This window comes from Lygodium microphyllum, chromosome 16 (genome assembly GCF_053477565.2).
Source record: "Lygodium microphyllum isolate KBCC chromosome 16, Lygodium_microphyllum_v1.1.10, whole genome shotgun sequence".
NCBI lineage: Eukaryota > Viridiplantae > Streptophyta > Polypodiopsida > Schizaeales > Lygodiaceae > Lygodium > Lygodium microphyllum.
The window spans coordinates 20113167-20139639 of record NC_141150.1 but is presented as its reverse complement, the minus strand read 5'-3'; the positions used below and the strand labels follow the sequence as shown (position 1 = coordinate 20139639).

General features: G+C 41.1%; 1 protein-coding gene across 1 annotated transcript in view; it reads right to left on the bottom strand.

Moving 5' to 3' along the window:
• LOC148022594 (alpha-1,6-mannosyl-glycoprotein 2-beta-N-acetylglucosaminyltransferase) overlaps positions 1–25503 on the bottom strand; it is a 112467-nt gene extending 86964 nt beyond the window's left edge. The window contains exons 1-4 of the mRNA XM_087695550.1: positions 25212–25503; positions 1368–1577; positions 1055–1191; positions 811–921 (exon numbers count right to left, since the gene is read on the bottom strand). Coding sequence (XP_087551676.1) covers positions 811–921; positions 1055–1191; positions 1368–1565 — 446 coding nt within the window. The 5' untranslated portion in view covers positions 1566–1577; positions 25212–25503. The remainder of the gene's footprint in view (positions 1–810; positions 922–1054; positions 1192–1367; positions 1578–25211) is intronic.
• Positions 25504–26473: the final 970 nt, after the last annotated feature.

Below are 26473 nucleotides of genomic sequence, written 5' to 3'. Positions count from 1 at the left end.
CCCTCTACAAAATAAAAAGCCATATAGAGGAATACTATCATCCTGGCTCTCTGCTCAGGGGAGGATGTCAAGTACAAGTACAAGGCTAAGAGAAAGAAGATGTGTGAACTTGATTGGGCAATTCTTATCCTCACCTTTGCAACAAGACAGCTCTACACAAGGACAAGTTTGTAGTATCTGATGATAATCTCAAGACTCAAAGTGCTACTGCATTTTATAAATTAATTTTGTTAAAGAATTCATGCACCAATCTCTTCTAAATTTATCCAAAAAGGACATTGTTATAAATTTCAGATGCACAGTCTTGAATTGAATATATCATGGTTAGTTTGAGCTAAACAAGAGTGCACATCATGCACTGGAGTATTGTCCTGTGCGGGCTTTGCTTTTACTAATGTGCTAATTTCGATGCTTGACGTGGGAAAGAAAGCCCTTTAAAAAAGGAAAGGCCTAAAAAGCACTCGTTAACTGGGGGTAATTGCCCCTCAGAAACAGGCAAGATCCCCTTAACCATTACTATAACACGCCCTTACATGCAATGCTAACAAATACGTAGCTCTATTATAGTTGCTTGATTGTACAATTTGTGTGACCTGCCCATCCTAGGAGTGTTCTTAACAATTTGCAGAGTGGTGAGCTGAGAAAGAAATAAACTGCCAATTGACTTCAAGAGCTGCAAACATACTTGCACCAAGTTGCAGGCAACAAAACACATAACAAGGCATAACATGAATCAAACAGATAGCATGTTTTCATCAGGCAAAATAAGCAACCTGGTTAAGCCTTGTTGAAATACAACAACCTACATACCCAGGATGTAAAGCCACTTTGCCACCTGGCAACTCTAGTGGAACAAGGGCATCCGGTACACCAAGCATTGGTACAACACGACGTATGGTGACAGCCTTTCCAACTTCAAGCCTACAAGTAAGAACCAAAACATACTTAACCTAAACAGCAGATCCTCAATTAAGATCAAACGAACAGTTCAAATTCTATGCCCGTCAAGAATGTAAAAAGTTGACGCACTTGCAATTTGGATAATGTGTCTTACTTATGAGAGGATTCAGAAGAAAAATCTGTGCAATTAACCTCGACACATCCAGCAACTCCTTCACCTGCCCATGTTACCTTTGGGCGCAATGCTATCTGTACACTTTCTTTTTCATTCCTTGCAGCTAGCATAGCAATCTGGCACAAGCAAGCACATGAGGATTGTCAAGAGATTTCACAAACCCATATCAAAATGCATAGAACAGCAAGAAACTTTGCAAGAATCTAACAATATGAATGGATAGTTTCAATCTGCAAATATTTTAATTCTGAGGCTACGAGTGCCAAAGTCAGTGGGAAAAAAAAAGCCTCACATTCTCCAGGGGCCGCGGCTGCTCTTGATGTCCTATGTTGGCAGTACTAGGCATGCACCAAATGGAAACCATATCTGAAACCATTGGTCTGCTTTCATCGCTTGGCTTTAGGTTGGCATCATTCCAACCGTAACCTGTCCCTCCACCAGCTACACCCTCGACAGGAGGTGGTACAACATATTCAGAGACACTTTGCATGCTTACTTGAATCTGTCCAATTTTTCAGGAGAAAAGAGTCAAAAGTCAAAATGGTTATCATGTGCTCCATACAATTGCACCTAAAATAATCAAGAAGTAATATTGAAACTATTAATAGTCAGAATTGTAACATATTAGCAAACTATGAGAAGTGACATCTGACATATTAGCAAACTATGAGAAACTACAGTGCCATCAGTCCATTGAGGAGTGAGCTTTGCGCCAACTCAAGTTTTGCCCATGCCCATGCACCCTTACCTCAAAATTTCCAATAACATAGATGAGAGCACATAGAGGAGTCATTGCAACAAATAGTTGGTGGATAGCTATTTTATGGTTCTTTTTGACTAGGTGCATGCATCACCCATTTTAAAAAGGTTCCAATTAGCTTTCACTCAATTTTGACCAGCCCACTTAGAACCTTTGCCAAGGCACTATCCACTTAGCTCCAGCTCAATTACAACCACAGCATGTAGAACCTTTCTCAAGGAAACTAGGATGTCAACTGCTCGCACCCTTACTTTTAGCAACACAAATTCCTGCTATAATGATCTCCAAGTTGTGTCCCTCCATTGATTATCATCACGCTATTTAGCACACCAAACTAAGCATAAGCAGTTGCTCACAATGATCAATTATGAATTGTGATGATGTGACAGCATGCCATGTGGTGATGAAAGCTATTCAGGGTTGTGTAACAGGTAATGCTTTTTATAACACTTAATCATTAACATACAGAACTAAAAACAAAAGATCAACTAGAGACACCGAAGTGTGAGAGTGCACAGTTGAAAGGAAAGGGAAAGTCCACATGGAGAGGAGGAGGAGATTGAATGAACACAGCAGAGAAGGAACAAACTAATTGCAATGGCTGAAAGATACAAGGTTGGAATGGTCAGCCCCAACACACAGCACTAAGTGTCAATGTGGGCGCCAAACAATAGCAAGGGGTGAAAGAGAATGAGGGTGGTTACCTGAATGATCACAATGATGCGATGAAAGTGTGAAGGCAGGCTGCCTATAAATTGGCACATCGAGTCCACAACTTGTAATCAAGTGACCAGACTCATAATGTGGGTATCTAGGACAACCTACACTGCCAAAAAGAAATGCACCAATGTACCCTCCATCTAAAGTGCCTAAAGGACATAAATGGCAGACAAAGACAATGTCAGAATCCTTCTCTGACTCAAATTGTGGCTCACAAGCAATAGATGATGGTACAACAAACACACGACTGCTAGCACCCCCTCTCAAATCCTAGATGTGGCTAAAGACCATAGAAGACACAGATCCAAGGGTAGTAAGAAGAGTACCAATGCCAATGAAGTCCATTGATGGAGAATGCCAACCAAGGAGCAAGACCCCCTCTCCAAATGAAAGCCCAATCAAGCAAAAGACCATTATAATCCAATGGAAAAGAGGCCTCAAATGGATCGCTCCCGAAAACTCTAGTCAAGGATGGGTAAGCCAAGCCTCTAACCCAACTAAAAAACAATAGCAATAAACTATCAAAGGTGCCATAACTTGCAAAGAAGCAATAGGGACCAAGGGACAAACAACGCGGGATGGTGGCTCAATGATGAAGGAAATAGATGGCCGCATGCAAAAAGTGCCCAAAGTAGACAATAATCCCTTAAAAAGTTCCTCGAGTTCCTAGGAATCCCCCTCTAAAACATAAAGGACCAAGGAATCCACAATTGCATCACTGATATCATCCCCCTTTGAAAGGGATGGAAGGTACAAGAGAACCACCAAAGAAGATGGTGGGAAATGGCATGGAACCTGTGGGATAGGTTGTGCAAAATTCGAAATAGGTGCAACAATAGTCAAGCTCAATGGAAGGGGAATGGACCTTGTATAGCCCTCTCTCCAACCAACCTATCACTAAAATGGATCCCAAGGAAGAATCATCATCAAAGACAACATGTTCCATGAAGACAACTCGGGTCCTAATCTAGAAAGGCCATAAACTGAGAGAAGACAAAAGCCCAATTCCAAAACATGTAGAGCCTCCAAAAAAAGTTCGACGAACTATCAGACAATAGAGGATGCCAACACCACAAATAGGCACAAAAGCTATGTCACCGACAATGACACTTGTTGAGAAACCAAGTCATTCAGCGCATTTCTTCTCCTTCATTCCTATTTTGGTTTCAATTTACAACCCCAAAACGGCTTTATTTGAATCATTAGTTAGTGTCTCGGAGCCATCTAAGAGAGCCGAGGTGCCACTAGAGTGACCTCAATGGGCGCCACTCAAGACAATCTGTGCCTATAAATATGGCACTAACTCCACCCATTTGACAACCCACTTCATTCATTCCTTCTAACCCTTTCTTCCATTCCTTCTAACCCTTTCTTCCATATTCTTCCCTCCTTTCTCCATCCTCTCCATTGTGTTGGGCTAAAACATGCAAAACTTGCTGATTAGCCTCTTAAACAGCCCCAAAACACACTAAAAAATGCTCTTTTAGAGTAAAACCCTAAAACGGGGAGCGATTCAAGAGAGTTCAATGGAAACCCTAATTTTTGGGGCACCCTTCCACATCTATAAATAGATAGGCTGCCCCCATTCAGTCTTATTCCGTCTGTGCAGGTTTCTCACTCCACGTGCAGATTTCAATCATCAGCCTCCTCCCACGTGGCTGTCCAGCCCTCGAGACTGCTGCCACTCCATCCGAGTTTGCTCCTGCCACTAGCGCCTTCATCCAGGCTGACGTCAACTGCTGGAGACATCATTATCTGCTACGATCTGATCATCCAGTCATCGCCAGCCACATCAAACACTGTTTCAGCCTGCTGTTTATAGCAGACTGTGCACGGTTTCCAACCTCTGATCGGTGGTACACTGCTGCGTTTCCCAGTTTGCAGCCTCTAAACTGCTGCATTTTGGTGACCAGCCTGATGCCATTCACTATTCAACACTCCTACACTCCAATTGGTAGTCACAGACTTGGGATCCGTCTCCGGTGGACGTCACACTCCGACATTGCTCTGCCCTTGAGCACACTGTACACTCTTACATTCATTTACAGCATTCATTCACTTTAGAGTTGTGTTCTCTCTGTCCCTTCTTTTGTTTGTGTTTGAGTTTTAAGTTTTGCTTTTAGGGTTCGAGTTTTGCCCTCTGTGTCTATGTCTGTCTCTTTGTATTTCTGTCGTTGTCGTACACTCTGTGTGTCCTCAGTGCAAACCCTAGCAGTTTTCTTCACATGGTATCAGAGTCGGTGCTCTTGTAAAGAGTATCCTACGGATATTGTGGAGAGCTAGTCTTTGTGCGAGGCTCACAATACGACTCGTAACCGGATCACAATGTCCCAGACACCTTCTTCTCCAGTTCCTATGATGTCTTATCAGGCTTCTCCATCATTGGAGGCCCTGAGAAGGTATTATGGACTCGGTGAGGAGGACAACACTCCACCTTCACTAGATTTCACTAACATGGCAAAGGAGGACTTTGAGAAGAACTACCACAACAAGTACGGTGATGTTTACACGCTTCCTACCAGTTTTGCTACCACATTCGGACCGGGTTATTTGGCATCAGCCCTTCTCACTACTTCCTGATCAACCAAGACAATGCAGTCATCTTCAAAGCTTTGGCTCCACTATATCAGCTGCTTCTACTCAAAATCCGTATCAAAGTTTGAAGCTGACTTTGGTTTTCTTTCTCTTCCCTATCTTCTACTTGGCTTGTCCTTCACCTATAGATGATGCCACAAAAGCATGGCTATGTGCACTAGCTTTGCCAAAAGTTGTCTCCCTATAACACGCATCCAACTCAAGAACCAACAATGGGACTAGCTCCTCCCATGTGATAGTCTCCAGTGTGTACAAGAGATGAGAAGACTAGTATACAACGCATCATAGGTCGGTGATGAAAGATATGAGAGAAATGTCACAACCAAGTCTTCCAAAGAAATGTCCTTACCAAGGGATATAAGCTCATCTTGAACCTCCTCCATTTTATTGATGTAATCCCTCATCGTAAGGGAATTTGCACAACAGAGAGCTATCATGTTTTCAGCTTGAGAGATAGATGATACCCAAATGTCTAGATACAGTAGAGAGTCACCAATCTCTTCCAAACCTTGTTGGAGCTCAACTGAGAGTGACAGAAGTTCGAGTGAGTGTGAGAGTGTGACGGCTGGTGAGAGACTCAGAGAGAGACGAGTGTAAATACTATTCAATATGAGTGTACCAACAATATGTTGGTACACAAAGAATAAAATGTATTTAAACTTAGGGCACGTAAGGGTACATTCACATGTGCAGCTAAATAATGTGTATGTACTATACACGGAGGTTAAACCGGGCCTTTATCCCAACAACCTCCCACTTAAAGGCCCGAAGTGAACCTCTAACCAACTCCCACTAGTGGGATGCAAAGCTCATGCTGAGCTTTGCTTAGACTTTTAGTAAGAACATCTACAGGGTTGTCCTGTGTTTTGATCTTGGTCAACATGATTTGACAATCTTCCAAAATTTGTCTGATGAAGTTATATCGCACATCTATATGCTTTGTGCGTGAATGATACATGGCATTCTTAGCCAAATACACAGCACTCTGGCTATCACATCCCAAAACTGCAGTACCCATAGACATGCTGAGATCCTCTGCAAGTCTGCTCAATCATATAGCTTGCTTAGAAGCTTCAGTAGCTGATATGTATTCAACTTCAGTGGTTCTCAGTGCAACGATATTCTACAACCTGGAACACCAAGAAACAACCCACCAACAACTGTAAAGACATACCCGTTGGTGGACCTACGAGGATCCAAGTCACCTGCTATGTCTACATCACAATAACCCTGCAAACTAACTGCACCCTGCCCATAGCAAATACACTTTCTTTGTGTACCCTTGAGGTAGCGAAGAATACACTTGATAGCGTCCCAATGTGTTTCGTCAGGATTTAACATAAACCTACTAACAACTCCCACTGCATGAGCAACGTCTTGGATGAGTAGCAACCATAGCATACATAAGAGAGCCACAAGCTCATGCATAAGGGACTCCCTTCATACCATTTGCTTCCACGTCGTCTTTTGGGCTGTTGGCTTTGCTAAGCTTAAGATAAGGAGATAAGGTTACCCCAAAAGGCTTAGCTTCAACCATGTTAAACCTGTCCAGAACCTTTTCAATGTACTTTCTTAAGATAAAAACAGTAATTTTTGCATTCTATCTCTGCGAATTCTCATACCCAAAATATGCTCTACATTCCCCAAATCTTTCATAGGGAAAGCTGATTTCAACTTATTTTTGAGAGCATCCAAGCTAGTCTTTCTTTTCCAAGCTAGTAACATATCATCCACATACAAAACAAGTATGATGGGGCTGCCATCTATATCCTTTTTCATGTACAAGCAATGATCTGCATGGCTGTGTGTAGACTCATGAGATAACATAAAAGTGTCAAACTTTTTGTACCACTGCCGTGGTGCTTGCTTCAGCCCATACAGGCTGCACTTTAGTTTACACACCATCTGCTCTTTTCTAGAAACTACAAAGCCTCGGCCTGTTTCATGTAGATTTCCTCATCGTTTTTACATCCATTTGATACAGCTCTAAGTCCAATACAATAGTGAGAGCAAAAAGCACACGTAGAGTGGTCATCTTCACAACAGGTGAGAAGACCTCTTGGAAGTCAATCCCTTCCTTTTGTGCATATCCTTTAGCAACTAGTCTTGCCTTGTACTTGGGTTTCCCATCAATTGTCTTTACTTTGTACAACCATTTGTTTGGAAGTGGCTTCCTTCCCTTGGGCAATGACACAAAATCCCAAGTATCATTTGCATATAGAGATTTAATCTCTTCCTGCATAGCTAGCTCCCACTTATTGCTGAATTCACATGACTTGGCCTCTTTGTATGTAAGAGGCTCACCCTCATCTGTAAGCATCAAATAATGCAAGGAGGGGTCAAACCTATGTGGTTGCCTTCTTACGCATGTAGACTTGCATACCCAATGATCAACATTTTCAAGAATTGGGTCTACATCTGGAGGTATATTATTATCAACATTTACTGGCTGCTGTAAGCCATTTTCAGCATGCTATTCATGCTGTACAGCACCTTCATTTTCATTACCAGCACTTGCATTTTCATCATCAGCAAGCCTATCTTGCTATCCATGACTCCTTATGCTCCTATTTGCTGTCCATCATCATCTGGCTCAAAAATAACCCGCTAATCATCAATTTAGCCTATGGTACAGCACCATGAGGCTCATTTTCTGAAGTAATAGACGGCTGCAAACTCTGAAATTTGACCTTTTTCATATCTTCATTTGAGGCTAAAGTACCTTTCAACAATTTTGCCTCATTAAACACAACATTGCGACTGCAAATAATTTTCTTGGATCAAGGTAACCACACTCTATAGCCAAATTCACCCTCATCACCATAGCCCATGAAAATGCCTTTGGTGGATTTTGGGTCAAGTTTGTTCCTCAGCTCATCTCTAACATGCACAAAAGCATCACAGTCAAATATGCGTAAATCATCATATGAGGCCGATTTGCCAGACCAAACCTCCTCAAGGATGCCATTATTTAAGGACTTATTTGGATAGCAGTAGCAAATGTGAACCACGGTTTTGAGTGCCTCTCCCCAAAATTCATGAGGGAGATTAGCAGTGGACAACATGCACCGCACTCTTTCACATAAAGTCCTAAAAAGACTTGAATTCAGTTGATGTGAACTCACCCCCATTATCAGTTCTCAAGTATCTCAGCTTTTTACCTGTCTGAGTGGTCACAAATACATGAAAAGTATTAAAAACAGCAAACACTTCACTTTTCTTTTTCAACAGGTATACCCAAATCTTTTTGAAACAATCATCTATAAAGGAGATAAAATATGTAGCACCACCCAACGATTTCACAAGCATACTACATACATCAGAATGCATAGTCCAAGATATTGGACTTACGAAGAGACACCAAAGTAAAAGGATTTTTTAATTTGCTTTCCAAACCGATACTCATTACAAAATTCAAGTTTAGAGCCTTTTCCATCAACCCTCTTCAGAGAGGTAAGGACATCAAGTCCTTTTTGGCTCATATGGCCTAATCTCTTATGCCATAACTCCAAGTGGCTGCAAATTTCAGCAACTACAAGAAACTTGCCATTCAAGGCTTTATAGTACAAACAATACAAAGTGTCCTTCTTAGTTCCTTGTGCAATCAACATGGAACCCTTTTCACTTTTTACAATCCACCACTAAACAGTATAGTGTAACCATGCAAGTCAAGTTGACCAACAGATCGTAAACTCTTTTTAATGCCAGGCACATATCTGACATCTTTCAACACAAGCTCTTGCCCATTGTGTAAAGACAAGTGTACAGTACCAATCCCATCAATGCTGCAAGCATGGTTATTTCCAAGAGACACCTTTCCATAACTGCCTGCATTGAACATAGCAAAACACTCCAAGCAAGGAGTTACATGGAAAGAGGCACCAGAGTCTACAATCCAAGTCTGAGTGACACCATTATCAACTGACAAAAGTGCATCAATCACATCAACCTTGGTAATCTGCATATCCTGCATGTGACATACAAGGGCATCATAATCAACTACACACAATGCATCATCCTCTGTATTTAAAAGCTCCTCTATGACTACACTAGAGGCCACATTGGCCTTTTCTTTGTCTTTGGTTGCCTCAGATGCATCTGTCTTATCCTCCTGCTTTTTATCTCCTGCATTCTTCTTTCTCTCTTGTTCCTTCTTATGGCCCTTCCAACCACAGTGATAGCAAGTAATGTCACTCTTTTCCTTTCCTTTGCTCTTACTCCTATTTCTCTGTCCTACATTTGCATTTTTATTTTCAGCCCTGCCTCTTACATTATAAGCTAAGTTATTGCCTTCTCCACTAGACATACGTCTAATTTCTTCATTCAAGATTGAACCCCTCACCCCCTCATATAAGAGATTGGGGTTATTGTTGAGAGAAACCACCAAGGTCTCCCAAGAGTCAAACAGTGTCGTGATCAAAAAGACCGCCCTCAACTTATCATCAAAGTCCAAATTTGCATCCTTGAGCTGATTTAAAATGCTTGTAAATGCACTCAAGTGCTCAGCTGTAGGCTTTGGCTCATCTAGTCGCATATTCACCAACTTGTGAATTAAATGCACCTAATTAACAAATGTGGTAATCTCAAAGGTAGTTTTCAGCTTCTCCCATATTGCATAACCTGTATCTAAACCCTTAATGTCAATCAAGATGTCATCATTGACACCCATCTTAATGTAAGCCACAGCCTTTTTGTTTACTCTGGCCCAATCTACATCAGACATTAGTGCGGATTTATTTTCTTGCAAAGCATCATCACAATCCTTTAGGAACAAAATGCCCTGCATACAGTCTTTCCAAAGGTCAAAGCCATGACCATCAAACTGTTTGATTTCCATCAAACTCTTGATGTCTGAACTGAAAGAAGTTGCAGCCATTTTATCACGAACACAAGGGTAAATGACCCTAAAATGCAAAAGTACAAGCTGAACCAGCAAATACCCTATTGTTCTTCTTCAAACAGTAATAAATATCGGTTGTTTGTACATGAACCAGCCACCACACGGGCAAATACTGCAGAAATTTACCAAATTCTGCACAAAATCCCAAAATTCTAGGTCCAACAGTGCATAAATGTCAACCAATCTAACACAGCTGAGCAAAATTTCATCAAAATATGAAAAGCCCCGACTTTTTGGGGTCCAATGTCAAGAAATTTTACTCGAAAGAGAGAAATTCCGACAAATTTGGCAAAATCCCCAATTTGATTGAGGTCAACACACACAATGTCTGCAATTTCTAATAGGAATGTCACTGCCAGGCACAAACAGAATCAAATCTGGGAAAAGGCCCAAATTTTCGGACTCAAATTTGCACAGATTTGAAGACTATGCTTCCAATATGTGAACCCCATCAAAGGAAGGGAATAATTGAGGTTATGAGAAATTCCCCAAAAAAAAGAATTTTTTGACGGGGACGGGGAGGTCCGTTAACCTCGCATGACTAACGGCCTGCTAGCATCCGTCCACGCACGCCTTGTCTCACGAATATTGATTCTGAAAAGAGACTGACGTCTGCATATCCACAATTTCCCGCCGCATCGAGCATAACGAGTAATTGCTCTCCTGCCTGCTTCTATCTGTCAGGCTATGATCCATGTGGTCTGCTAGTCCACGTTGCACGCTGTGCGGTCCCTATTGCACAATGCGCCTACTGCCCGCTACCTGCTATGGCTGCTCCCTGCTGGTCGTTGCGCCTACTACACGCCTGCTACTGCCCACTGGTCCACGCTGGTCACACTAGTTAGCAATTTGTGGCACCCAACTCTAGCTTGGTCACGAACTCCAGCCGACCCCCTGCTGGACACGAACTCCAACCATCTCCCTACTCGACACGAACTCCAGCCGTCTCCCTACTCGACACAACCATCCGTCTGCACGCCTGACGATCTTGTACCATAAACTCTGAGTTGTTGGAGCTCAACTAAGAGTGACAGAAGTTTGAGAAGTGAGCGTGAGAATATGATGGCTGGTGAGAGAGTCAGAGAGAGAGTAGAGTGAAAGTAATATTCGATATGAGTGTACCAACAATGTGTTGGTACACAAAGAATAAAATGTATTTATACTTAGGGCACGTAAGGGTGCATTCACATGTACAACTAAATAATGTGTGTGTATTATACATGGAGGTTAAATCGAGCCTTTATCCCAACAAACCTTAGCAACAATACAAATGTGTCTTACATGCACAAGCACAAAATCTGCAAAACTCGAAGAGAAAAAAAAGCAAGCTCTAACATTCAACCGATTCCATAAAGCTGCAGAGTTCAAGGTCACTCCAACACAGGGATCCATGGTAGGTCGAGGTATAGAGACTGCAACAAAATCCATCATAGATGTCAAGGATGCAGTTAACTTTCCAAGACCACAAAGGGTAATTCGTCCCATTCGACTTCTCGAATACAAGTAGGGATAGTGGAACAGACACTTGCACAAGGGGTGCCAACCCTACCAATCAAGCCAGTTTATATGGGCGCTTGATTATTTTATTTCTTTTTGTATGGCCGATTGTATTATGGCTGGTCAACCTATTTACTTGTGGTCCCCAAATGCTAGCTGACCCAATCATGAGTTTGGACCTATTTATAGGCTGGTCAATTCCTCCTCCAGTTTTTCACTTTGTGTACTCCTACAGCATATCTATTAGAGAGAGGGAGCCAATGCCAATGCCCACACAGCCCATGCTTCATGTTATTTCTATAATGTTTCATATCTTGGTATGTGGACTCCATTTCCCGTGCATCTCTTTTCTTTTAAATAAAGTTTTTTATGTAGTGTTATTTTTCTTTGCATGTTTCTCTTCTAAGTTCTCTTGTTTTATGCAATCTATTACAATAGTTTCCTACGCTTCCATCCCTGCATCCACTTCTAATAGTAGTCTCGAAAGAATGTGAAGGAAGAGGATGTTAGGATGGTGGACGGTTTGAACAATCCCGATCCACATGATTTCCCCAAGCATATGCGTCAACCATAGACGTCCTTCAAGAATACCTGCAAGAAAACACAATAAAAGAGGTGTTGTACTGGGTGTTCTTTACCTGTTCGAGGTCCGTCAGTCTGCTGTACAGCTAAAAAGATTATCTCAGGAGGGTACACAGGGAGTATCCGAAGCAAAAGAGGCACTTGATGCCATGCAAGAGGGGCAGCTCTTCAAAATGTAGATATGCAGGGTTTTGCTGCAGTAAATACAGCCTTTAAGGCCACAAAAAACTTGATGCCCAACTCAAGATCCTATCACTCAGGTCACAGAGGTGCTGCCAGATATAAATGCCACAAGAATAGATGTTTGTCCACTTGTATGTCAAATCGTCCAGCTTGTATGGAGCCTCCCAGACTAGAAAACCTGCCACCTATTCTGCAAAATGGAGGCAAAGATAGACCTGAACCTGTATATCCTGCACTAAACGCAAGTCTGCCATAGAGAAAACAACCACCAGCAGGTGAGGACTGAACACCGCCTAGCACTAGATGTGACTCCCCTTTATCAAAACGCAGCCTGCAGAGATTGAAAACAAGCCACCCAGCACTGGTTGACAGCAGACGCAAGGTGTGGTACAACTCAAGGATGGCACCCAGCTGATGGAAACTCATACAAATTGCTCCTCTTCATAGACCCTTTTAACTCCCCCACGTGGCTCTAATACCATGTGACAGTGCACAACAAAAAGGAAAGGGAAAGCAAACCTGGAGAGGAGCTTGAATCAACATGGGAGAGAAGGAACAAACTAACTGTAATGGCTGAAAGAGAGGCTGCAACGGTCAGCCACAACAAGCAATACGGAGTGTCAATGTGGGCCCCAAATAGTAGCAAGCGGGGAAAGAGAATCAAGAGGGCTGGCTAAATGATCAGAATGAGGTGATGAATCAGTGAAAGGGCAGATCGCCAATAAATAGGTAAACTGGGGCCACAACTGATAATCAAGTGGCCATGCTCATAATGAGGACACACAAGACAACCTACAAAGCCAAAAAGAAATTCACTAACGTACCCTCCATTTAAAATGCCTAAAGCACATAAAATGACAAACAAAGATGACATTAAAGCTCCTATGGTCCTTGTCAGACTCAAACTAAGGCTCAGAGGCAAGAGATGACAATACAAGACATGCATCTACTAACACAAAGAAGCACTAATGTGGAGAAGGGCTTGTAGATGCCCCAACACTTGTAATATTCACTTATTTCCGAGACTTAACAAATCAAGAAAATAGAAGGAACGAATACTTGAAGCTCAACATGACAATTATTTAGAAAATTATAGCCATGGACACACAAAAGAAATGAAGATAATTTCCTAATGTTCTCGTTTGACTCAGACTACAACTTACATGCAAGAGATGAGAATACAAGACACTTGTCAGCTAACACAAAGAAGCACAAAGGTGGAGAATGGCTCATAGATGCCCCGTATAACATAGTATGATCACACTTACAATATTCACTTATTTTCTTGAACTATTAAGTCTCAAAAATAAGTGAATATTATAAGTGCAAGCATACTACATTGTACAAGGCATAAACCCCTCAGCAATAAATACCTCCCCCTCAAGTCTCTTAATTAGGCTGCCACACAACTATCTATCAAAGCTCTCAACAATGACAAATGCAACCAAAAAGAAAAATCTTATGAAGATGATCCTCCTCTATTGAAGCCAGCCTTCCTTCCATGGATGGGTGGTAATTCCCTGATTACAACTTAGTTACAACAATAACACTTATTACAAAACTGAGAAATGCAAATTAACTTACAATCCTTGTTGGCCCCAAAATTGGTGCCCCTTTCGGTATTTCTTTAACTTAATTGAAGAAGAACTTGATGTATAATGGGATTTTCCCAATCCCTCTCAATATTCCAACTCCCCTTGCTGTCCAAAATGACCAGTAAGTCTTCAATCTCATTTTCCCCTTGATTCAGGCGATTAATTGGCCTTCACCTACTTTAATGAAGATGGAATGTGCAAATTCATTGATTGGCTGGTCCCTACACTTGAATTTGACTGAAAACAGCTTTAGCCCTGTTAAATCCAAGTCTTGGAGCTTTCAATTTTTGGCACACTTCCCGAGGCTGTTGCTGAACCCTAATTTTTACTGCAGATTAGGATTTATAGCAAAGAAATCTGAAATTTATCAACCTCTGGTGATCTCAATGCTACAATCTTACAAGCAAGGGTGTAGAAAGGCTGGGAGATGAGAAAGAATGAAAGAGTGAAAAATTTTAGACTTTCTTCACAAAAACTAAAGAAAATCGGTCATTTACTGCTGCTGCCTTGCCTCAACAGCCTATAGATGCTGTCATCAGCTGTTGATTGGTCTTCTTTTACCCCTCGCTAGCTGCCTCAAAAGATCCTCCCATGGCTGTAGATCAAACCAGAAGCATCTTATTCCTCTCTCTTGCAAGCTGAATAAACTAGTTACTAAAAACCTCTCTCCAACCTCTAAAGACGTTTTTCTGTCTTGCATGGGCATTTTTGCTAGTGACGGCCTTTCCAAAAGGTTTTTCCAACATTATTCATAACTAAATATTTATTTTCGATCTTTAAATATTGAAATAACTAAATATTAATTTTCAATCTTTAAATATTGAAAATTAATCTAATAATTATTTCTCTAGTGACACCAACTAACACTTATGGCCAAATGAATGACTTGGGCCAACAATTGGCACTAAATACCAAGTACCTATGCAGCATAACTTATAGCAACTTTTGCCTTTAACATCCCATGATTTTATAAATTTACTCTAACCCCAATTACACCTCACATATGCAACATTTACTTAACCATGTGATTAAATATTAATCCACATGTTAAGTGAGATTTCAAAAAAACATGTCCTCATGACAACCCTCCCCCTTAAAATCCTCTTGCATTGCCAAATGCATCAAAAGCAAAAATAGTGGACTCGAATTTCCACAAGGCATCATAGTTAGCACAACATTACACACTGTTGCTCAACCATTCCATATGCCCAACACATGCTGAAAATTACTAGCCGTCATAACATGACATAAGACTCACAAAGAATCTCAAAAACATTTCTAGATTATCATGTGACAAGTCTATTTCTCATGAGCTCAACTCATCTGGCAAAATCAAACCATAGCATAGCATAAACCATGGCTAAAACATCAATGGCATCATAACATATGTTGCTGTCCACAAAACCATCTGAATACCACTAAATATTAATGATCATACACTGAAAACCAGTATTCATTAATCAGTTCGTGATCATTAATCAATGCAATGTACAATTTCAAAGCTGTAGTGAAAACTATATCCATCTATAAACCAAACATAGTGACTAGTACACTAAATAGTGATCTCCTGGCAAACATATTGTTAGCTACAGTAAACTGAACGTTTGCTGAATACATCCAAGATCCACTATATCTAGAGTTGTCCATCACTGAGGAGCGAAGGTGCTAGCTCCCTCATGAGCATCAGGTAATACTTTGGACCCTTGCTCTGCTAAACCTAATTGAGCCTGAACTAAAGTCAGCTGAAACTTCACCAAGTACCTTCTGAAAATCTTACCCCTAATCTTCCACTCTTTGTGTGCTAAAATCTCCTCTGATTTTCAACTTTATTTTTAGATTTACCCTTTTTCTCAACCTTAGCATCAATGACATGTGGCTTGGCATCACTATCTTGGAAACATGCATTGTTTCCACGCAGCAATGTATCAGCTGTAGTAGCAATTTCTATAAGCTAAGACATGCTCAAAACAATGAACTTAATGCAAAAATCCCAAATACCCTTTGGCAAACCACAAATATACTTCTCCACCTACTCATGGAAGGGTAATGTGCAATAAGAAGTAACTAGAGGCAATCCATCCCAAAACTTCTTGTTATACTAATCCAAGTTCTTGCAATCTTTGGAATTCAATTGATTCCAAGCTATCATAATGTCTACTTCAAAGGTACTTGTCAACCAATTTAAGGCAACCATTTGCTTGAACTGGACCCAAGTGGTAGGTGACTTCCCTTGAATAAGAAGTGTAGACCACTACTGCAATGTATTTCCCTTCAAAAATGTGGCTGCCTTTTATATCTTAGATGTCTCTCTGAAGTTGCCTCTAGAGTAGGCTACATCAAACTGCTAAATAAAAACATGTGCTTTCAGCCTATCTTGTGCACCACTGAAAGGCTCAAACTTCACACTTTTGCCACCTTTATCATAGTGACGTTCAAATTTTCCATGGGTTTGCATCGATATGGACCTATGGGAGTCAAATTATCATAAATAGGCTCTTGCAAAAAGGGTACATTTGTTGTATTTACATGATAACCAACACTATCAAATTCTCCTGCATGAGCAACACCAAATCCTTATGCTCCAACAGTCCCTGGGGGTGCAAATACATATCCATAGTAGGCTTACCACAACACTTTTGGGCTGAGGTAATTACTACTTCCGTACACTTGATTAACAAGTCCCCTTACATTGCTATTCATTGCCAGGTTGCAAAGGAGGCACAGACTACGAAACCTCCATCATATACTCATTTGCATGTCTTTGGTTGTGAGCCATTCCGCCATGTTCCTAAGAACAAGCACAATAAGTTGGATCCTAAGTCCGCGAAATGCATCTTTCTTGGTTATGGGGATGCGGGTGAGATGGGCTATGATCTATGGGATCTGCAAGTTCACCGGTTATATGTAGCCATGATGTAGTTTTCCATGAGCAAAAGATGCATAAGCAACCTAAGCAGGCAGTTGAGGTCAAGAGGAGCCTCCTACTCCCGTACAACCAACTAGACAACCTGCAAAGCAGATGATACTCCAATGGCCCAGGATCCACCTGTTATGCACGATCAACCTATTTTAAGACACTCTACTACCGACCTTTTCTCAAAATCCTGGACTAACTGCAACCCCAACCAAGCCATGAAGTTAAACTTGTCTAGACCTCTGAAGATCTTTGTCACGCCAGTCCAACAACCTGGAAGAGGCCAATACTTCGCCTAGGAGAGAATTCTCCTCCTTGCGAGAATCCGGGGGGCACCAAACCGAAAAACGTAACATCGTCTGCCAAGATGCAATCATATGGGAAAGAAGAAAAGACTGGGAGACCTTAAAAGATCTTGTGGAGTAAAGCACATGCCACCAATAAGTATGAATAACCGTGCTACTATGAGAAATGCCAATCTTTTCTATAAAACATTTTGCTATATCCATCCAAGGATGAGACTGTACACAAAGAGCCTACAGAAGAGCAAACCTCAAAGCAACGATATGAAAATTAACATCCAATAGAGCTGCTCCCCCCATCCTTTTAGTAGTCACGTGTTGCCATGAAATCCACACCTAACCCAGGCGATTTCCTTACTTCTTCCATAACAAGAATCGGATAGGTTGGACCAATTCCAATAGGAACTTCTTAGTCCAAGAAAGCAAAGATAAGAAAAACAAAATCATGCTGATCATAATGCATTGTGCAACTTTAAGTCTCACATGGAGAGGCCAGCCTTGTGACTTCCAGTACATAAACCGATCATGAATACGAGATGCCAACCAATCCAACAAGGCACAAGGAGCCACCTCCACCCCAATAGGATAAACCAAGTGTCTAGTTATATTCCCCTTGGGAATCACAATACCATTCCAACCCAAAGCCTGCAAATCATTTTCCGTACAAGAGAGTAGAGTGGATTTTTTAGCATTAATATGGAGTCTTGATGCCATAGCAAAAAGCTTCCACACAACCATTGCTCGATTAACATTGGAGCGATCAACCTTAAGAAACATAAAGGAATCATCTGACAAAGATTGACCCACAAGTTGGGCCCCACTGGGAAGAGACAAACCAACGATCTCACCTTGATTGGCCAACTTATCCAACAAAGAAAGCATCGGGTGAGTAACTAATGCAAACAACAAAGGACTGAGAGGACAGCCTTGACGACAGAGAGAGTGGGATAAGGTAATTTCATCAGTGATGCCTCCATTAAGTGCAATACGGGCCATTGCCCCTTGACCAATAGTATTCACAAGAGAAACCATACGTGGCCCAAAACCCATGGTAAACATTAGCTGCCTCAAAAAAGACTAGCTTACATGATCAAATGCCTTTTCAATATCAAGCTGAACCATGACCACCTACTGGTGGCCTCAAGCTTTTGCAAAGTCAATCCCATATTGAACATTCAAAATGTTATGCATTATATTCCGACCCTTAATGAAACCATATTGGCGAGGATAAACCAAATGCAGAAATACTTTTGCAATCTGTTGGCAATGATTTTTGAAAAGATTTTGTATAAAGAGCCCATAACAGAAATGGATCTCCATTGTTTCAAAGAAGTAGGAGAGGGAACCTTGGGCAATAACCGAATGACTGCAATCTTCTAATCTGAAGGCATGACACCTGAATTCCAAACTTGCTGACACAAGCGAGTCAACAGATCCTTAAGTTGCTCAACATTGGTTGAAAATAACTCATTAGGAAGGCCATCCCAACCAGCACTTTTTCTTTTAGGCAAATGGGACAATACCTCTTCCACTTCATCTTCTGAAATATCCACCTCCATTTAGGCTACTCATTCTAGCGGAACTTGATTACTAACAAGATCACAAATGTATCTGCGAGTAGAGTAAACAACGTCTGACAGAATCTCTTGAGGGCCCAACAATGATTTGTAAAAATCTACATGCATCTGAATGATGGATGCAGGTTCTGTCACCATAACACCTTGTTCATTCTTCACATGCATAATATTTTCCTGGGTATATTTCTGATGTAATCGAGCAAAGAACTGGTGAGATTGATAGTTGTTATCGTGCAAAGTCTCTGCTCTAGACAGCAATTTAAATTTAGCATATTTCTGCTCCTATAAAGATTCAACTCCGCCTTTCAACCATTCAATGCCTGTCAATAAGTCATCTATAGTATCTCCCAACTAACATAAAGACAACGAACGCGCCAACAAAGATTATGCATGCAACAATTCAGCACGTAAAATGGAAGCATGTTGAATACCAAATTGTCGGGATAACTTACGCGCATTATCCCTAAGAACAAGCCATGCTTCCAATCCTTCTAATAGGACCCTAGAACGGAAGGAGTCAATTATTCGTTGAATACATTCCAGAAACTGATTTTGCAGGAGAAAGGATTGATTGAAACGAAGAGGCAAGCGAGCCAGGAGAGCCTTATAAGCATGAACAAGTCGATGTGTCATTCCAAGATCAAAGGATGGTGATCAGACAAGACATGCTTTCGCTCTATCCACATATCAAGGACTCCATGGAGAAAAGAATCACTTTGACAAACATAAACCCTATCCAGTCTAGCCCATGTGTTTGGATGCTGAAGAGAACGGTAAGTATATCTTGAGTGCGAGGGATGCAACCAAGACCACATGTCCTGTTTCAAAGACTCAACTGCAAAAGCATCCCAAGCATGACACTCAGGACCATCCATAACCGAGTGTTGAGAAGTCGTCTAATCCATAGATGTACAGGCATTGAAATCACCCATTACAAAGCCTTGACGAGCCATAGCAGGGCAATGCAAGTCATCCCAAAGCTGATGACGTTCACAAGAAGTAGAAGGAGCATACACACCCACCAGCCATAAAACTTCTCCCTCATATTGGATTTCCAAATCATGAATCTACCTCGATGATCCTGAGAAATCAAAGATGGTTGCAATGATGATCTGACTCCCAATATTACTCCAGATTTATGTGGAACACACCCACTATAGAAAACAGAGTAATCCTTATATACATAAGATGATCCTACCAAAGCATGTTGTTTATGCTCCACGGCACATAGAGCATCCCAGTTGCCGGCTAACACAACTTTCCACAACCGATACTACTTACTGCCCGAAGAGATACCTTTAGCCTTCCATAACGCAATTCTCATGATGAAATACAGAAAAGAAAACTATTGAATCCCCACCTTCCCTTTCCCTTTAATATCAACTGCTTTGGCTGCCTGAAATCTTTCCATCTTGCTTCGAATCACATCAACCAGATCTTCCCTTTGCAAACTAGCAATCGAAGTACGAGAAGGAAACTGTTGTTGTTGGCCACGAAAAACATCTTGAGGAGGCACCATTCTCCCTCATGAATCAAAGTGCACAGTAATATCAAAGATCCTTTTTTCATTACCACCAACTACAGATCGAGATTTCATATAGAATCCCCTACCTCGACGTCTGGGTAATAGTTTGGGGAGCTAGGTGACTAGGAGTAGATAGAGGCTCCTATCTAGCATTACGGCGAGCCACCGTAACCCAGGAGTTATCCTGAGGAAACAAGTTCTAACCCCCCAAGGGCGAAGCACGCTGATTTCCACCTTGAGAAGCAACCTTCTTTTCATCTAGTTATCCCTGCTGGACAATCAGATCAGAAGCAACTTCACGCTATTGAGCTACCTACTGAGGAAGATGGTCATGCATATCCAAATCACGATCCAAAGACGGCTGCATTACCTCCTGGCTTCTATCACATTCTGAAATGAAATGTCCCAATTGTCCATACCTGACATAGTGTCCAGCAAATGTGCCCCATTTGAGCTCATAGACCAAAGTTTGCAACCCCGGAACCTGAAAATGAACTTTAGTCGGGCGAGGTTTCCCTGTATCCCAAAGCATGCATACCCTATTCCTGTTACGAGAGGCCAACCTGGGCTCCACCAACAACCCTTCGAGAGATCTCAACACAAAGGGAAGAAGTCGCCAAAGATGGGTAGAAAAATCAACCACCTCGACCCAAATTGGACATGCCTACCTCAATATCTCCTGAAATTCAGCCATATGCCTCCATATGGACCAACCGACCATCCATAAACAACAGGATATGTTGCATAATATGAGCCTGCACTTCCAGGGAACGGAAGACGACCTCAATAAAACCCTTCGAGCCATCATAGATCTCTTCCAAAAGGAATGCTTGGTCTTGCCTTAAAACATCATCTTGACACATCTTCACCTTGGCAAGCATGGATAGCAACCATGCACGGATACTGGAGATCAATGGGGTCCTTCCCGTAAAGTAAAAGATGGCAGCCCTCTTATGGAAGGCAGCAATCTGCTGTAGAACCAAATCAGCACCCACAACAGCGACCACATGTTCCCCTTGTGGTAAATAACTCGCTTTACCCTCATTAGCTTGAGTATATTCCGACATCAAATGATTGGCAAAAGCTAGCATAAACTAAAAAGACTCATTAGTCTAAGAGCACGAGGCCTGAACATTTTGTTGAGGTGAATTTACGGCACACAAGTCCAATTCTTTGACTGACATCTTGCGACGTTTACCCATCTCGTCCCCTTCCATTAACTGCCCAGAATCCTCAACTCGCGAATCGCCATCTAATTCAACCAAGTCTTTGTCTTCCCCACTTCTAATATGTTGCTCTAGAAAGGCCATGTCAATACCATTAGATTCCTGCGAGTTCACCATTCCCAAGGTTTATGCTGATTACACAGATTATCCAACTTTGGCTGTCTTTCACAGAACAGGACAAAGCCTGTCTCCTTCAATAGGCCGTTGTACCCTAGGACCTCAAGACCACAGCCCTAATCTATATACTGTTGTTCAATGAAAACATGCCTTTTACAATCTATGTCACTCACAGTCTGACTTACTCAGATTAGGGCAGGTCATCACACCCTCGCTGTCAGGCGCAGAATAGAGGATGTTAGATTAGGTCAGGTCGATGCTAATTACCAGGAGTTGGGACAGAAGTCGCTCATGCAAACGAAAGACGGACATCAAAAGGTACAGGAGATGAATCGACAGGCAGGACGAAATGAGACCTGCACTGGTCAAAGCGAGGAAAACCAGATAGCAGGACAGGCTACTGTTCACGAGGGCAGAGCTTGAGCAGGGCCGTGGAACAGACCCTGCGCTGGTGACGAAAGGAGTTAGGCAGAACGCGAGACAGGAAGACACGACATCTGATCAAGGGGAGCACGTCCGCACGTCCTCTGGTCCACCTTCGCCCATCGCCATCGCTTCTCTCTCTCTCTCTCTCTCTCTCTCTCTCTCTCTCTCTCTCTCTCTCTCTCACTTCCACCATAGCTCTTGCTTCCACTTGTGTGCTTCTACTCGCTCACTCCCTTCAACAAGAAGTTTCAACCCTTGTGTTTTGCTTTCCAACCTTTGCACTTAGCATTATAGCTTCTCAAGCATTTTAAAGTTTAATCTAGAGATTTCAACTTTTCAAAATCCATAATATTTCTTGAAATGACACCTTTAGCAAAAGCAAGGCTCACATGCTATAAATTTTGAAAAGCAACTACATAACTGGGGACCTCAACCTAAGGTGTTATATAATCATTTACCATTTGAGCTATTAGAACAACCCCAAGCCCCAAACAAAGCAACCAAGTCACAAACCCAAATCTATGCATTCTCCACAATTAGTCTGTGTCAACAATATACAATGGTTTTCCTAATGCCAAACAAGTAGCTAATGTCAATACTTTTTCTCTAGTCAAGGCCTCAATATTCCAATGGAGTCCTTGTTGGAGTTCCATTGACAATCCAATATATTTAATCAATAGCATAACAAATTAGATTAGAATCTTCACTAGTTCAAACTCAAAAATATCTATTCTAGTCAAAGTAGACACTTCACAATTCAACAATGTTCAAGAATAACACAATGGAGACAATCTACAATCTTAGTAAGAAAGAGTGCAGAACATTATGTAAAGTCACAACATTGTCCCTAACAAGCTGAAATACATGGGAGCAATCATATTGGACAAAGCTTTCTTGAAGTTGGTCTTATGATCTAAAATCTTGGTCTATTGATTATGGTTTATACTGAATGTTGATTGGTTGGATTCATCTACTACTCTTCATCAACATTAAAGAGATAATTCTATTGCTTTCAGCTTAATCTCTCTTTTCATCCAATTGTTGAACCGGTCCCATTGTTCATAAGAGATATTGAGTGTAATAGAACCTCTTAATTCCCATTGAAGGACATATAGAATTCAGCCTGGGACTGATTATGATTGCTTGATGAATTTCTTTCCTGCCCATTCAAATGTTGATGCTCAATTGACTGCATAAATGCTACTCACTGTCTGCAAAACTTGGATTTTTGTTGGATGATTGAACATTGATGCTATAGGACTGAAATAATGATGAAAATGGTAAGTGGAAATATTGTAAAAGCAATGAGTCATTGCAAAAGAGTAATCCCCTATCCATAGCCCTTTCAATTCAGTCATTTTCCAATACCCATATTGTAGTGGTCACAAAAATATTTGGTCGACTTCTTTTTAAAACATTTGGTCTACCTTTAAACTTATTCAAGAGGGTTTGCTATTTAAAGCTAGCATTGGTCTTGCAATCACCTTTATAATTGACACATGGGACTTTAGCACCTTCTGTATCTAGATTCAACACATATGGTCTAGCACTACGGACCAACCTCTTGATTGGCATTTCGCAAAACCCTCATGCTAGGCTATTTCTTGTTACCTTATAATATACCATGGTCATCTCGTACAAGGCTTGTATTACATTTCCACCTTGGTTTTTAACCAAGATATTTATTAATAATGTTTCTCTTTTCTTGGAGAGAGAAAAAGGAGCAATCACCTCAAGGATTCACTCATGTAGTCCAATGGGTGAGTGTATATAGCAATTTCTATACCAACCCTTTTTTTTGCACTTTCTATGATTCTTCTATTACATGTACATACATTAATTGTGCACTCACTCCAAGTTCTAAACATTTGAGATCTCAACTACACAAATGGGTTATATTCACAAATTTGACTTGCCACTTCATCATGCCAACTAGCAACTCTCATTTGCACATCTATAAGTCACTTATTGCCACTTCAATAGTCACAATCCATGACTTGAAACATGAGTGAATCCATGATTAAAGATTGAAGCAAGGAATCCACAATGTATTAGATACATTATGATTGAACTAGTTTGTGTGAATTTCAACGTAGTAACTTATGAATAATGATTGTTTTACAACCTAATGAAGAAGAGCAAGTAATGCAACTATTCATTTAATGAACTCTGTATGGGTTACTTTACAAAATACTTGGATAGCACACCCAAGCAATGGATTACTTGAGATACTCGTGCAATATTCTCTAAGGGCCATTGTTTATCAACAACTTGCTTTTATACAATACATTTGATAATTGGTCTTGGAAGAAGGAACCATGGTTATTATGAGTCATCATGAACCATAACAATTAAGATACTCAGGAAAATTTTCAACTAGCATTGTCGTTGTATAATATGACCAGCCATTGGTCTTCGGGGAGGGGGGGGAAAGAGACGATGCATTATCATGAGTGATCATGAACCATAAGAACGATTCAAATATTAAAGGGAAAACCTTCAACTTGCACTGCTAGCGTATACTACACCATGCAATCAATTGTGTGAGAAGAGATTAAGGTTATTGTCAGTCGTACAAACAATCAAAATATTGAAGGATTGCATTGCTAATGTATACTACATCGGTGGTTGGCAAGCAACAAGTGAGGTGATGTTGGAAGACGCAATCTTCCTAGGCTTATCGATGTATCTAATTCCCCTTGCCCTTGAACACACTAAACTCCATGTTATCTTAACATGCAAGGCATACCTTCAACTTTGTGTTTTCATTTCCTCTTTCTAATAGCATGACATCGATTCTTCTGTCCTATTTTGATCGTGGATATGAGAAACAACGCATCATTGATAAGGCCCTTTCTTGGAAAAGTCCCATCGTTACCACACCTATCAAGATCTTTGTTTCTGTCATCGTTCTACGTCTCCTTTCAATCGAGATATGAGAAACAACGAGGCCCAGCCCCACGGTTGGCACACCTATCAAGATCGTTGTTTTGTGTCATCATCGGTAGCTTCTTACTCGAAAGTCTTTGCTTCGTCCTCATCATCTGTAACTTCTTACTCAAATTCCGGCCGGCTAAACGCTTTGTAGAATCGTAGTGATCAACAATATACAGAATGATCATGATCCAGCTGGCTTTCAGCTCTGACGCTTGATTGCTGGCAATGCATCTGACCTGGAAAGAAAATAGGATCTTGAAGAAACGGAAGTGGAATTTACCGATTGAGAGGCCTCTGACTGCGTCCCCTGTGTGGTGGCAAGCTGGTGACGGTGCACAGGATTTGCCCTAGGGTTCCTTCGAATGCGAGAGACGAGAGCGCAGGAGAGAGAGAGAGAGACGCCAACCCCACTCTCGAAGGCTGCCCTCTTCTTTAGGCACCCTTTTTGATGTTGCAAGAGGTCGTTGGTTACTTGAAGTTAGGTCGTGCCATGTGGCCTTTCAGCGCAAGTTCTGCACAAACTTTTTTGAAGACTCCCCTTCATCTCATCTAATCTCTTTTTCTTGAATCTTCCAAACCTATCACCAACCTAACATGCCATTCAATTGAACAATCCAAGCCAAGTATAAGAGGGAAAGAATAAAACTATCTATGTAGAATGGGACTAGCTAGGCGCTCTCTTTTCGGTGCCAACATGTGTGCATTAAAGCTTTGGTTTGGATGTTTATCTTTGTTTGCATACTTCGAGATTAGATGTACACAAATGGCTCCACGTATCTTGTTGTGTGCTCCAAGAAGAATAAAGGAGAATGGCAATATATTTACCTCTCAAGTCCCTTGCTCTCACTCTCTCCCTCTCCTTCACTCTTCACGAGCAAGCGAAGTGAAAGCAAAAAGCAAGGATACTCAAGTTTGCGTACATGCATAACATACTCTTATTTTTTCATGTTTTTTACTATACAAAGTTAGGATTTCCACCCCTATTGGGCATCCTACTCACCTTATGGTCTACTGATTGGTCCCTTTTAATGCATGCATACCGCTTGCGTTAATTAGAGCCACTTTTATTTAAAAATGCATAGAGTTTTAGTGTGCACAACCTCATGCAGATACAAGTCTTCCCATTTATCTTTGAGAGATCTTATAGTTTTTATGAAAGTGAGCTCGGCTCTTAGTATTACAACAATAATAGTGCAACATAAAACATTTGAGAACATTAACATTGTAGATGGCAATGTCCAATATTAATATGATGCAATCCAAAAAAATCCATTTTTGAAAATATTATTAGCACTTCATATTTGCATGCTTCCACTCGATGCTTGCATTTTTCTTCACTACTTGCAACTAATATTACCCCGTCCTAAATGAGTGATGCTCCCATGGCACTCACCATCTTGTAAATAGCATGCTTCAACTTACATCAAAGACATAGAATGCTTGGGACATGATGATGTTGTCCTCGGAGGAGTGGTGGTGTTCGTTGATGAAGAATGTTGCCTAGAATTTAATGGTTGGTGGTCAAAGTGGTGGTTTGAAACA